The sequence below is a fragment of the Coffea eugenioides genome, chromosome 5, assembly GCF_003713205.1.
Source record: "Coffea eugenioides isolate CCC68of chromosome 5, Ceug_1.0, whole genome shotgun sequence".
NCBI lineage: Eukaryota > Viridiplantae > Streptophyta > Magnoliopsida > Gentianales > Rubiaceae > Coffea > Coffea eugenioides.
The window spans coordinates 45,053,599-45,068,438 of NC_040039.1; the positions used below are offsets into that span (position 1 = coordinate 45,053,599).

At 37.4% G+C, this 14,840-nt stretch overlaps 2 protein-coding genes across 3 annotated transcripts; one reads left to right on the forward strand and one right to left on the reverse strand.

Moving 5' to 3' along the window:
* Window positions 1–5,722: 5,722 nt before the first annotated feature.
* On the forward strand, window positions 5,723–10,186 carry LOC113770595 (ketol-acid reductoisomerase, chloroplastic). Its single transcript, XM_027315107.1, has 10 exons — window positions 5,723–6,112; window positions 6,214–6,306; window positions 6,852–6,917; window positions 7,030–7,170; window positions 7,867–8,094; window positions 8,242–8,359; window positions 8,428–8,567; window positions 8,737–8,904; window positions 9,100–9,255; window positions 9,565–10,186. Exons 1-10 carry the CDS (start codon window positions 5,807–5,809, stop codon window positions 9,931–9,933), a joined length of 1,785 nt encoding a protein of 594 aa, XP_027170908.1. The 5' UTR covers window positions 5,723–5,806; the 3' UTR covers window positions 9,934–10,186.
* Window positions 10,187–10,288: 102 nt separating this feature from the next.
* On the reverse strand, window positions 10,289–13,548 carry LOC113770594 (LRR receptor-like serine/threonine-protein kinase GSO2). Of its 2 annotated transcripts, none has more exons than XM_027315106.1 (6): window positions 12,685–13,548; window positions 12,264–12,554; window positions 11,950–12,096; window positions 11,518–11,589; window positions 11,205–11,423; window positions 10,289–10,968 (listed from the first exon to the last, which is right to left on the reverse strand). In XM_027315106.1, exons 1-6 carry the CDS (start codon window positions 13,442–13,444, stop codon window positions 10,658–10,660), a joined length of 1,800 nt encoding a protein of 599 aa, XP_027170907.1. In that variant the 5' UTR covers window positions 13,445–13,548; the 3' UTR covers window positions 10,289–10,657. The 2 variants fall into 2 exon arrangements, with proteins under 2 accessions (XP_027170907.1, XP_027170906.1); XM_027315105.1 differs by having other exon boundaries at window positions 10,289–11,043.
* Between the last annotated feature and the right edge of the window lie 1,292 nt (window positions 13,549–14,840).

Sequence of the window (14,840 nt, forward strand, 5' to 3'; positions counted from 1 at the left end):
AACCTTGTGCTGCTCTTTGTAAACTCCTTTTGGAAGTCCTGTTTGGCCGCATATAGTCCGTGGAAAATTTTATACTAAACACGTCAGAAATTTCGGGGTCAAGAAAGGTAGGCCATCAGCCTAAGTTGTGGTAGGGGCCCCTGGAGAGTAAGTAACCAGCTCATCGCCACTTTGATTGAGCCAATCACTCCCTTACCTACTTTGACTACTTAACTGATAAAGACACGTTAGTTTGAGCTCAAATATTGCAAATCCTCAGCCATTTACTTGTACGCTTACTAATTCACTGGTCTTTGGAGGCTTTTTATTTGTCTTGGATCTGCCCTTCAGCTTGATTCTGTCTTCTTCTTTGCCTTTATTTGCCTTTATTGCTTATCCATTTGATTAGTAAAAGGTGATTATGTGTACAAGATCTACCTCTAGCACTATCTCAAAAGTGTGCAGATTGTTTTCGTAGCTTGTATGCACATATCCTTAGTTTATGAACTCAAATTATAGTGAGGAAAAACTGTATTTAGCTCCTAATTGAACAATTTTTGACACTCCCTCTACAAAAAAAAAAAAGGCAAAAATATTCGTCTCAAGACCAAATAATTGTGATATATGTGAGACAAAAAAAATAATTAAAAAAATAAAAAGGACATTAAAATGCATATTTACCACGGAATCAAATAATTTTTGGCGAACAAGAACCCATCCAAACACACACATTCACGCGGCTCCTTTTGTTTTTAGAGCAACTTTATACCTTTAGTCTTTGAAAACAAATTCATTTTGGCTTTAGCTAAGATATTTGTGATCTCTTCAACTTTATGATCACTAAAGCTTGATTTGTCCTGACTTTGCTTTTCCTCCCTACCAACGTGATTCAGAATAACAGCAAGAGAAGCAGCACAGAGGCACAAGCTCATAGGTCATGGTGTAGTTTAAAAATGTATAGTGGAAATCTAAGAGAACATCTTCTTGATTAGTACAAAAAGACTAAGTATTTTCTAAAGAATTTAGAAGAATTAAGAAAGTGGCCCATCAGAGACTTGGTGCCAAACAGACCCCAAAAACTTTGAACAAATAAAATAAGCTAGGCAAATAAGTGGGCTAGCAAAATTTTAAGGTTAGTCATCTAACTTTACCATCCACTGGCCCTTCTGATTAAAGAAAATTTGAAGAAACTGAGTACCCAGGTGTATATGCATGTGTGTACCTGTTTGGTTGAGGCAAAAGATGATTTAGAAGATCATGACTGCATGCTCATGCAAAATTTTATATAAATAAATTGGAATGACAATAGCATCAACTAATCACATAATAATTCACAGTAGTCAACTCATCATTTGTGAACTTCAGCAAATTGAAGTCAACTTACCACAGTTCCTAAATAGTTGGCCCTCTTGGGATGCAAAATTTGGTCAATTTAAATAAATTTTAAAAAATGATATTTAAATTCAATTAGCAAAATTTGCAAGAAAGAACGTTGTTGTGCTATGAAAAAAGGAAAAAAGAAAAAAAAAGAGCTCTTGATCATTTTAATTTAGGAATTCAATGACGCTGGAATTAGTTATAACTTGATATAATCCGAAGGTATTAATCTTGTTTTCAAAGTTTCACCTCAACCATAATTTTCTTTAATCTTCTGTTTATCAACTCAGTGACTATAATTGGGGTTTCCCTTTGGTTAATAATAATTGGAAATTAAAAAAAAAAGCTTTAAAAACAGAGAACCAACGTTGGATTCCTAGTGATTAGTTACGGTTTAGTTGGATAATCCCATTAAACAAAAAGCATTATTAGAATTGATAGCCAAATGGGATCAGATTTCTGTTTTACTAATGATTAAGTAAGGCGTTATTAGCAAACAGCAGCAATAACCTGCAAAATTACCTGCCCACCATAATATATTTTTGGAGTCAACTCTGGCCCTGAGAAGACAATAAACCATTTCCCTTCATCTGCTTCTTTAATATTATTTCAAGTCAAGTTGCTGACTCTGTTCAAATCACCTAAATTTTGGATCCAAAGATGCTATTTTGTTGCTTTGCAGGGCAAAACCTTAGGTAGAAATTATAAGATCCACGCCTTCCATGATTGTCAACATGTTCATAAAATTGGATACTTCTTTTCCCCCAAAATTAGATACTCTATTTAATGCAAAAAAAAAAAAAAAAAACTATATTTACATAGGATTTGGGAAACAAAAAACAATAGGGTTAATTTCACTTTGCACCCCGTAAACTATATCCAAGTTCTCACTTTGATCGTTAAACTTCAGAATGGAATACTTTAGTTCCTAAATTATAAAATTCATTGTGCTTAAATCCCTAAAATATATAATTTATTCATTTTAGTTCCTAAAGGATAAAATTTATTCCAATTTAGTCCCCAAAGTAAGGAAAGTATACCCACTTAAGCATAAAATCTGTCTCACATCCTTAACGATATCACTTAAATCGGACAAATTTTATAATTTAGGAACTAAAGTGTCTCATTTTTAAGTTTAAGGACTACAATAGAAATTTAGGTTTAGTTAAAGGGTGTAAAGTGAAATTAACCTGAAAACCATATGTTGTCTATGAAAATCCACAAGTTAATCATTCGAGGCTGCTTGCATCCTGGTTGTAGTTCTGCCCAGTTTATGGATCCAGTGGGCTGTATCACTCTTTCACAATGGTTACCCACAATCCATTGGCCATAACAACTCTTTTTTTTTTTTCTCGTTTTTTGAGGGAGCCATAAAAACTCTTAACATCTTTGTTTTAGAAATATTTGTCATGGCAACCACATAAACCTAATACTATAATTTTACGAATTTATTTGAAGTTACAATAAAAATATCTCAACATTTCAAATTTGAAGCAAGAACATTTGTGCCTTTTTTTTGTACTGAATTATCAAATTAAATCAAGAAGAAAAATGCAACAACAATACCCAAGACACAAGGCACAAAAAAGAAAGTGTTACGGGTGATTAGAGAAAAAGAAGAGTCATCTCTATTTTTTAGCAGAAACTGTTTTCAGTCGGACAAATGTGTCAGATTTTACCTTGTCAAACCAAACAATTTGATAAAAATGACCTGAAGAGCCCATGATGGAAACCCCAGTGAATTGGGGCAATCCATCTCATTGTCTCAGTATATGGGGAGAGATGACCCCTCCACGGCCCACTCTACAGAATAAGTTTCGCCAACACTTTTGTAGGTCCAGAAATATCAAATGTGGTCATATCACTTCCTAGCCCATACAGAAGAGGCACTCTTCTTCACAAGTGACACAATTGGTAAGACGCCACTTTTATAGTAAATTATAGTAAAATTTTAATAAATATGAAAATAATTTAATTATCAAACGGGACCTTTATTTCAAAAGACTGGGTCCTAAAATTCCAACTCAATTCGTACAAGATATTAATTAGGTGATGTAAGATTTTTAATTCAATCCTTAAATCCTTTCTTTTCCTGGTTCCCCCTTGATCGCGCAATTAGGGAGGAGGGGGAAGGGATGGGTGGCGGGGTAGGGGAGAGGAGAGGGGAGAAGGGAGGAGGAAAGGGAAAGAGAAAGATGAAGGAGAGGAGGAAGGAAGAGGAGAGGAGAGAGAGATTATGGGTGCTAATGACTGGCGGCAGAAGTGGAAAGGAAGGGAGGAGGAAAATTAGTTGTGGGATGGGGGAGAAAAAGATAAGAGGAAAGAAAAAAAAAAAAAGGAAAATATTTACACATTTAAAAAATTTTTTTTACAAATTTTATAGTAAGCAAACATCTAAAATACTCATTTGATAAGTGGGGCCTTTATTCCAAAAAATTCCTATGCTTCATACAATCTATGGCTGGGTCCTAAAAATCCAACTCGGTTCGTACGAGATGTTACTTAGGTGATGTAAGATCCTTGATTCAATTCTTAAATCCTCTTTTTTTTTGGTTCCTTCTAAAGCTAGAGTCCATCACGAATCCGAATCTACGGTACATGTGCAACTGTAAAGTAATTCTGATTGGGACTGGTGCTATAATTTTCTTTTTGAAAGGCGGAGAAAGCCTGGAACTGGTGTTATATTTAGGAGGGGAATACTAGCTTTGCTACAGTATTACTTCCAAGTTCATTTCTTTTACCTCAAAGCCATCAACAACTCGGGGCTAAGGCTGGACCGAGCAGCTCGAGTCAAGCTACTCGATCAGTAGCCCGACCTCGAGCTGTTTGAAGACGTAGCGAATCGAGTTTGAGTTTTAATATTTTGCATTCGAAGGTTCAACGAGCATAATTGAGCTTTTTATAATATATATTTTAATTTTTTAATTTATTATTATGAAATATCAATAATATCTTTTATTTAAAATTATATGTAAAATATTAATTTTTATTATGTGAGCTTGATTAGGCTTAATTGAACTCAAATAAGTTCGATTAAACTTGATTTGAATTGATTAGATTTAAATAAATTCGAACTGGAGTAACTTAAATTAAAATTGAGTTCGAACTCAAGTAACATAAATTGAAGTCGAGTTCGAGTTCGAACTCGAGCTTGAATTCTAAAAATTCGACAAGTTCAATTTCAATTTCGAACTTAGTTATTTTACCTCGAGTCGAGGTCGAGTAGACTCGACTCGAACGCACGAGTCCATTTCATTTCTTTTCCATATTACTCAGACTCAAGTACCAAATTCTGCTGACATTGCAAAATGAATAGTCGGACACGAGCACGGCAGGGCAAAAGTGAAGAGTCCAAGTAATTCTTTTCATAAATAACTCCATAGCAATTTGAACTTTGAAGCCTTAAAGGTGTAAATCCGTCTGAAGTTACCAAACACTCTAAAAATGCTTTAATGCTTAAAAACATTTTTGCTTTTGTAAAGGCACCTCAACACTAAAAACGTGCAAAACTTGGCCAAGCGTAGTGCTACTATACGGTTTTAGTTGCTCCAAATAGGGGTAGGTAAAATTATCTGCTAATCCGAAAATTCGTCATATCTGATTCGATTCGATCCGAAAATTAGGATATTCGATTTTTATTATTTGATCGGGTCAAAAGAAGGTCGGGTACCCGCTAAGATGCGGGGCGGGTTAGGGTCACATAATTAAAAACTCGCGAGTATCCGATCCGCGCCCGCATATATATTTTTTATTTTATTTTTATTTTTATACAAACACTATAAAATAATAAGAACTAAATAAGTAATTTTATTGAACAAATTGCATTACAAATATGAGAGACTATAGTTTATTTATAAGATTCATTTGTAGAGGCCATGATCTTATATTTTATAGAAAAAAGTTTAATTAATGTGGAACATATATATTAAAAATTGTGCTACTTATTTCAAACTTTTATTGATTTCGAATTCTTTTAATTTTTTCCTTTATCTTATATTTTCTTCACATGCTTGTTTCTTGATGAGAAACCTTTTTTTAGAAAAAAAATTTATTAAATCTTAGATGAATGTGTAAAATATAAAATTAAATTGATATAAATTATTTTTTTTAAATAAAATGATAAATGGGACGGGGTAGGTATCCGTTGATCCGACTCTATCTAGCGAGTATCTGATTATAGGATACCCGTTGATAGACAGGACGAGTAAGGATTAAAAAATGATTAACCCGCAAAATACGGATTGGACCAGTCAAATGGTAAATGGGACGAGTACCCACCCGCGCCCACCTCTAGCTCCAAATGCCAAAACAACCCCAATATGCTCCAACGCAGCACCGCTATATAAAAACGGGCAAAACTGGTCTGAGAAAGCCCCTCTTTCTCTCTGTGCTCCACATATCAGCTTTCAGACTTACCTCACACACTTCAGAACTCTCTTAGCAGCCAGGCATGGTGGCGGCGGCGGCAACAGCAACAGCGACTTCCTTCTCGCTCTCCACCACCAACGCCACCACCAGTGCTTCAAAAACCCTAAAACCCCAACTCAACAACCTCAGCTTCCTTTCTTCCTCAAGTCCTTCTCTTAAAACCCTCAGTGCTCGCGCCGCCGCTTCTTCATCCGCTGCTAGTGGTGGCGGCTCAGCCCTCGCCGCTCGTATGGTATCTGTCCCCCCAGCTATGAAGCCGCAGACTTCCCTCGATTTCGATACTAAGGTTTTCAAGAAAGAGAAAATCAACCTTGCTGGTCATGATGAGGTGCATACTTATAAAGATCTTAACTTTTTAGTCGATTTTTTCTGGGATTTTTGTGTTGTTTAAATGTTTTTGATGATTAATGATATTATTGGATAATGCAGTATATTGTGAGAGGAGGGAGGGATTTGTTCAAGCTGTTGCCGGATGCTTTCAAGGGAATCAAGCAGATTGGAGTTATCGGATGGGGTTCTCAGGTTTTTTATTATCTGGAAACTATATAGTTTATATCCTTATGCTGATTATTTTAGTTCTCTTGTTGCTCTGTCCCTTTGTTTATCATTATTTAAGACTTTGAGATTCCTGGGGCTTAGGGTGTAAATGTCATTTGGAGGTTTGAAATAAAATAATTGACTTGTTAGTGACTGTACATACTATGAGAGTTAGTAGGTTTAGGCAATCATGGTTCTAATTTGCTTAAAAAACGCGAACTAAATGAGCCTCTTTGCCATCCTAAGGCCGCCTACCTGAGGACTCAATGATGAGCTCTAGTAACCTCTTTGCTTAAGAAAAATTAAGTCTATGAGCCACACTTTGGCACCTGAGAGATTAAGAGTTTATCCTGTATTGCCCATTGAAAAATTGTTATCTCATGCTTGCGATGCCCTGTCGATTTCTTGATAGTCATTGGTTTATATGATGCATTCTTCTGGAAACTTGTAAATCGCTTTTTTTTGGTTGGCATTATGTGAACCATTATGCTATGTTAAGATCGAAGTTCACTGAAGTTGCATTTCTATAGGGGCCTGCTCAAGCTCAGAATTTGAGAGATTCACTTGCTGATGCAAAGTCTGATGTTGTTGTCAAGGTTACGTGTTGTATTCTTTTATTTTCCTTTTGGCCTCTAGGGACTTTGACAAATTGATTTGCAAGCTTTTTGAAATGAAGCTTATATCGTTCTCCTACTTGACTTGTCCCAGATTGGCCTGAGGAAAGGTTCTCGTTCGTTTGATGAGGCTCGCGTGGCTGGGTTTAGTGAGGAGAATGGTACCCTCGGAGACATATGGGAGACCGTATCTGGGAGTGATCTTGTGTTGCTTTTAATTTCTGATGCAGCCCAGGTTTGTACGCCTACATTATCTGTGGGTCCATTTTTCAGTTGCTAGTCTTCATTTTCATTATGTTGCTTCACTTTTTGTGAGCTACACCAAAGTAAAACTTAGCTGCTCTTGTTTCTTTCATGTCATACTAGATTAAGAGTTTTGTAAAACCGAATAAACTTATTTGTTAGAGTGCACAAAAAGTTGCTTTTAGATGAGGCTGTGTATTTTCGGATTTTGACTTTTGCAAAAAGATGCTTTCCTTTATGTTAATTTTTTGAAGTAAAGTTGTCTGGAGTATTTCCACAATTCATGTAGCATAATCTGGCAAGTTTTTCTTCTCAGTCTGCTGTAAATTGTTGTTGTAAGTTGGGTTACTGTATTGTCTGATCTGTCCTTTTTTATCTGCTGCATCATTTCTGTCCTGGAATTTTCTGATGTCCAGAAATGATAATTCTGAAACATTATTTCTGTTTTGATTCCTAACTGGAAGAATGAGACTGGCAATTTATTGCAAGTCTTAAGAAGTGAAAGTTGTTGAACCTGACATTGAACTCATTTAGACTCAATCTTCATTGAGCTATAAGCCTAATTAGTATATGACAGGATATTAGATGGTTTCTTTTGTCTCTTGTGCTTAGGTTACTTGCTTTACTTGTTTCCTCACTTTGAAGGTTGGAAAGAATATCTCAAACTTTATTTTATATGCAATTGCAGGCTGATACCTATGAGAAAGTATTTTCACACATGAAGCCAAATAGCATTCTTGGGCTTTCCCATGGATTCCTTCTTGGTCATTTGCAATCAATGGGACTTGATTTCCCTAAGCATTTTAGTGTAATAGCTGTTTGTCCCAAGGGGATGGGTCCATCTGTAAGGAGGCTATATGTGCAAGGGAAAGAAATCAACGGTGCTGGAATAAATTCTAGTTTTGCTGTTCATCAGGTCTGTCTCTCTCACTCTGGTATATACACAGATTCACACACACACGCACATAAATGCACTCCCTTTTTTTGTGTGTCTGTTTTGGTGGAGATGTAATGTACGCTCTCTAGTGTCTACAGTTAATGGTTTCAAAAAATACATCTGTAGGATATTGATGGCAGAGCTACAGATATTGCCCTGGGATGGTCGGTTGCCCTTGGTTCTCCTTTTACTTTTGCCACTACTCTGGAACAGGAATACAAGAGTGACATTTTTGGGGAGAGAGGTGAGAGTTACTCCTCTGCGATGGTCAGTTTCATGTTAGCAAACTGTTACTTATTAATTTTATTGTAGGCATTTTACTTGGGGCTGTGCATGGGCTTGTTGAGGCATTGTTTAGAAGGTATACTGAAAATGGAATGAGTGAAGATCTTGCATACAAGAACACTGTTGAGAGTGTAACTGGAATTATTTCAAAAACCATATCGACAAAGGTTAGTCTATGCGACTCACGTTCTCCTGTCCTTTTGACATTCTCAGATTTTGTATTGGTTATTTTTCCAGCTCCCTCAGCACTAATGTTTTACAATATGACTTAACTGGAAAAAGAGTAGTTTTGCAAGTACAATAAACTGAAATTGATGATGTTGATCTCTTTCACAGGGCATGCTGGCTGTTTACAATTCATTGACCGAGGAAGGAAAGAAGGATTTTGAGACTGCTTATAGTGCTTCGTACTATCCCTGCATGGATATCCTATATGAATGCTATGAAGATGTTGCTACTGGAAGTGAGATCCGGAGTGTTGTTTTGGCTGGACGTCGTTTTTATGTATGCTCTAATTCACGTTATACTGTATCTTGTAATCAACATTTTTCCATATTTATTTGAGAGTAGCTTCTATGTTGTTATTTTGTGTTTTCAGAGTTTTAAGACTTCCATGTGATTATGGAAAACAGTTACTCATGAATGTACTATTATGCAGTCGTGAATTGTTACATTTGAAGGATTTCTTAATTCATGCAGGAAAAAGATGGTCTACCTGCCTTCCCAATGGGCAAAATTGACCAGACAAGGATGTGGAAAGTAGGTGAGAGGGTTCGTGCCGCACGACCACCTGGTGATTTAGGCCCCTTATACCCTTTCACTGCTGGTGTCTTCGTGGCATTAATGATGGCTCAGGTAAGTTCCCTGAGTAAACTACATGTTTGAATGTTCTTCCCTCACAGTTTTAGTTATCAGTAGAAGTTCATCAGTGTTGGTCCCAATTTCTTGGCATAAAAATATCCATGTGTAACTCTTGACGACTAGCCATAATTTGTTGTTGTGGTGTGCCGTGTCAATTTCTCCAAAATTTGTTTGTTAACGTCTTTCCTTCCAAGAGTCTGGATCTTTATCATGAACGGAATTTAAACAAAGAAACTTTGCATGCTCTACATGATCTTTTTCTGGACTGGAATAACAAGTACTCATTTTTTTTTTGGGAACCAGATTGAGATCCTGAGGAAGAAAGGTCACTCCTATTCAGAAATAATAAATGAGAGTGTGATTGAGGCTGTGGATTCTTTGAATCCTTTCATGCATGCTCGTGGGGTAGCATTCATGGTAGACAATTGTTCGACAACTGCACGGTTGGGATCAAGGAAGTGGGCACCCAGATTTGATTACGTTCTCACACAGCAGGCACTAGTGGCTGTTGATGATAATTCTCCCATTAACCGGGATCTCATCAGCAACTTCCTCTCAGATCCTGTGCACGGAGCTATTGAAGTGTGTGCCCAGTTGAGACCTAGTGTAGACATTTCAGTGACTGCAGATGCTGATTTTGTGCGGCCAGAACTACGTCAGGCTAGCAACTGAAGGTACCCGGGACATCAAAAGTTTGGAAGCTGAGGAAATCAAATGATCATTCGGCTCACTCAACTAGATTTCTATGCATGTTTGTACCGAGTAGGCTTTTCAAAAATATGTTACGCTAGTCTGTCTTGGAATCCTGTGAGGTTGAATTATCGTGTGGAGTTTTTCTACGTGTTGTGCTCTTTTGATGGACAAGGAGACTCGATGATTGTTGTGTTGGTAGTTTTGAAATAAGACAATCATGTGGTTTTATCGGGTTCGGGAAGTTTGTTCATGGGTGTTCGCTAGCTTTGTCAAATTTACAAGTCTCAATAAAACTCAATTTCCAAACAGGCTGATAGCAGCTCTGAAAGCTCGTTTCTGGTAAATTTAAGCTAATAAAATTTCTCAAATTGGTGAAACAAGGCCTATTTCTCCCCGATTTCTTCCTGTTTCTTGAGCTGCAACAAAGCTAGTCTTGTTTATTTGAAAATTGACAGACTTTTGCAAAGCTATTCCTGTCAAATTAATGTTCAGCATAAACAAAAGCTGCTCTAATCTGCCAATCCAACTTGGAAATGTGCCATCCATAAGGGTGGTCAATAGCATCAACTTTCTTAAAGGATTAAGTCTTCTAAAAGCCTGCACTTTATTAACCTAGTGATGAAACATGATTCAATCATTTGCAGGTCGTTTGGTTCATATTCTATTCACCCAAATCATCAACTTTTGGAAGTTTCGCTTGAGATCAAGTGATTGGTGGAAGATTGCCAGAGAGTTGGTTTTCTGAAAGGCCAAGTTCTCGCAAGGTCGAGATGTTAAAGATAGAGGGCGGAATTTCGCCTGTAAGGTTGTTTGACTGAAAATATAACCTTCCAAGACTTGAAGACTGTCCTAACTCTGGAGGAATTCGGCCTGTAATCTGGTTTTCTTGAATGAATACTCCTTCTAAACGTGGAAGCCGTCCCAGCTCTGGTGGAATTTTACCAGAAAATCTGTTTCTTCTCAAGAAGAGGATCAGCAACCTGGACATATTGCCAATGGAAGGTGGGATTACACCTGCGAAATTGTTGTTCCCAATTACTAAATTTCGAAGCATTGACATGTTGTTCCCAATATCACCTGGTACTGTACCTGGAATCCATTTTGATAAGAGGTATTCAGATGTCTTGAATATATATAGGATGAATGCTGTAATAATGCTCTACTTTATCTTTTAAATATAATCTGTTTGACAACAAAAAAATATGAGGCAGCAGCTGTATTAAGTGGCAACTTGTTCTCATTATTGATACCTATGAAATTATTTGACGCCAAGTCAAGGGTATCCAATGAAGTGCACTGAGAAATGCTGGAAGGGATTTGGCCATGAAATTGGTTGTCGTCAAGGTTGAATAGCTTCAGCTTTGGAAATCTAAAGCACAGATCTTGAGGTAAGCTACCAGAAAATTTGTTGCCCATAGCTTCAAAGTCCTCTAAGAGAGAGAGATTGAAAAGGTTGAAAGGTACTTCTCCTGCCAAAAACAAGGAGGAATGGTTACTGAAACACTTTTCAGAAATTGGTACCGATGTTTCCATTGTGAATATGAATCTGGAATTATCACGTACCTGTCAAGTTATTGCCCGTTAGATAAAGGTACTGAAGCCCTGTGAGGTTCCCAAATTCTGCTGGTACGCTACCTGTGGAATAAATGTTGGTAGCCAGATAAATTTGCTTCTTGCACACAACGTTATGATTTGAAATCTTAATTGTTTAGTTGCAATTAAGCCAATGTTTTTCTCTACAAGAAGTTGACAATTAGTACTACTGGAGCAGTTTACCATATATGCGGTAGCCAGGGGCTTCAATTACAGTATGGAAGGCAAAAAATCTTGATCATGAAAGTGTGGATTATGGTTGAGCACCTGGGCATTTGATCCAAGTCCATATTCAACTAATTCTAAAAATTGAACCTAGGAATTATAAGCTATATTGGGCATGATTATAGGCCCACTTGAATTCTACTATAAATAGATAAACTGCTGGTGGTTCAAAGGTACCTGTAAAGTTATTATCACTCAAGCTGATGTAGCCCAAGTTTGGATGCCTGAAGCACACGTCCTTGGGCAAGCTACCCGAGAATCTGTTTTTCTCCAAACCAATAGCCCTTAAAGAAGAGACGTTAAAAGTATTGAAGGGAAATTCCCCTGAAGAAAGGGAACACAGAGAGAAATCAGATGCTGCGTTTTCTGTCGATCAACCTCAAAATCACATGTAAATCCAGGTAGCACAATTTATAGGGGTTATTTCAAGAGGGATAACGCAGCAGAAGCAACTTTTCAAATAGACTGGAATAGGGACATTGACAACCAACCTGTCAAGTTATTTCCGCCAAGATATAAATATTGAAGTGCAGACATGTTCCCCATCTCAGCTGGAATGCTTCCACTGATGTTGTTGTAAGCTAGAGAGAATTGTTGCAGCGATTGACAATATGAGATGCTAGAAGGTATTTGGCCATCAAGTAAGTTCACAAAAAGTAACAAGTCTTCAAGGTGGGGGGTTTGCTTGCAAATATCATGGGGAAGACTGCCCGATATATTGTTAAATTGAGCTGTTAGAATCCTCAGAGCGGATATATTGAAGATTGCTTTAGGCAATTCACCTGAATCACATACGAAAAATGAAAGAATCAAACCTTGATCAAAATACAAATATGCTTTTCATGAAAAAATCATTATAGGCGTTGTCTTCTAGATGTTCAAAACTTGTACCAAAAAGATCTAAGTTCATACCAGTCAAATTGTTGTGACCAAGATACAGTTGCTCAAGCTTTGATAAGTTGCCAAACGTTCCAGGTATGGAACCGGTGAATTCATTGTGTGATAGAGCAAGAAACTTGATTTCAGAGCATCGAGAAAAACTGGAAGGTATCTGTCCACCTAGTTGATTGTTTGACACATTTAAGCTTTCCATGTTTGGGAGGTTATTGCAGATGTCTGTTGGGAGAGTTCCTTCGAGGAAGTTGTACATCAGATCAATAACCTGGAAAGAAGAAAGATTGAAGATTGCAGGAGGAATTGGTCCAGTGAGACTGTTGTTATACAGGACCAATTCTTGAATTCTGGTCAGGAACCCAAAGGTCTGAGGGATCTGACCACTAAGCTCATTGAGCTGCATATACAAACCTCGCAATCGCTTTAAGTTTCCCAACTGTTCCGGAATATAGCCCTGAAAATAGTTATTACTGATGTCCAGGGAAACCAGGAAGGAAAGGTCCCCAACTTCTTTTGCTATGGTACCTTTCAACCCTGTACTGGAAAGATTCAAGGCCGTAACTCTTCGGTGCTTATGGCCGCAAGTAACGCCAATCCAATTGCAAAAAGAGGTTCCTTCTTTCCAGTTCGTTTCCAATATGTTGTAGGGATCACGTGTTATTTTTGCCTTGAAGGCAAGAAGAGCAACCTCATCTGTGGAACCGCTGGTGAATGGTATATTAGTACAAGCCCCAAACCAGCTATGCCCAGCTAAAAACAGCAGAATAATGGTTATCATTCCTATGTTTGGTATTTGCTGCTATGGAATATAGTAAAAGTGGTTCTTTGCAGAAGGGAATGAAGTAGTGAGTTATTCTTTTGTTGTTAATGAGGGGAGTGGAATAATAATTTGTAAGGTGCTATGTTACCATACAATTCAAGATAGTACCTATCTAAAAACTCTTATATAGTATGAGTATCACTGTATCAGTTCTTTGTTTTTTCAGCAATTTTCAGTTGGACTAGGTCCAATCATTTGTATGGAACTTGACCTGCTATCTTGTCATTGATCCTGTGGACTGAACTTACCTGGAAAGACTGGCGATGTACAAATGCTTTTACGGAATTTCTATTAGTTAAACAGCATATTAATTTGTTATAAATAGCTCACACAAAAACACATCTTTCACAGTTTGAAACTGAATTGAACCCCTATCTTACTGGCCACGCATTTGGAATTACAGTAGTGATAATGCCCAGAAAGACAAAGTCAAGATTGCTGTTGATCATCAAGACAGCACAAAGTTGAAAGACTTTCTAGCAGTAGAAGGAACGCTTTGCTAAGGTATCATTGTCAATGGCCCTCCACTCTTTGTGCCATGGGATTTGCCCCTTGCCATAGGTAACTTTGACTTCCCTAACAAAGAATGTGGAATTTGCTGTCTGATGTCCTTTTCGTTTCTCTGATTTTAAGATTGCTGTTGATCATCAAGACAGCACAAAGTTGGAAGACTTTCTAGCAGTAGAAGGAACGCTTTGTTAAGGTATCATCGCCAATGGCCCTCCATATAGGTAACTTTGCCCCTTGCCATAGGTAACTTTGACTTTCCTGACAAAGAATGTGGAATTTGCTATCTGATGTCCTATTCGTTTCTCTGATTTTGATTTAGGTCGATAAACGCGGAGCCCGAGTTTTGAGAAGTATTGTTTTAGTCATGAGCTGTTAAGTCAGTCTGCATATTTGTACTGTGTACATGGCCAAATCTTGCCTGTAAATCATATGAACTGGACAAATTTAATCGAAATGTAATGTATACAAATTTTGATCTTTGAATCCTATATTTGGGAAGCCCTTTAAGTTTTCATTTGCACCTAATACAGGGCAACTATATTTGGCCAATTAACCAGGAGTGAGTAGGCACATACTGCAGTTACCATGGACCAACTTTTGCTCTTGTTTGCTGCATTGGTTCTAAAAGGAGTTTGGGTTAAATTCTTATCGAGCTCCTTGACAAAATCTCATGATTTCTATCTTGGAGGCAACAATTTGACTGGTGGGAATTCATCCCTTCCACTGCATCATTTTGTGGTGCAGAGACCTCTTGGAGATGAAGAATATGTCAGGGTTAGAAAATAAGCTCTCTGATTATATCTACACTTCACTCGCTTTTGACTGCACAAACTAATTTGCCAGT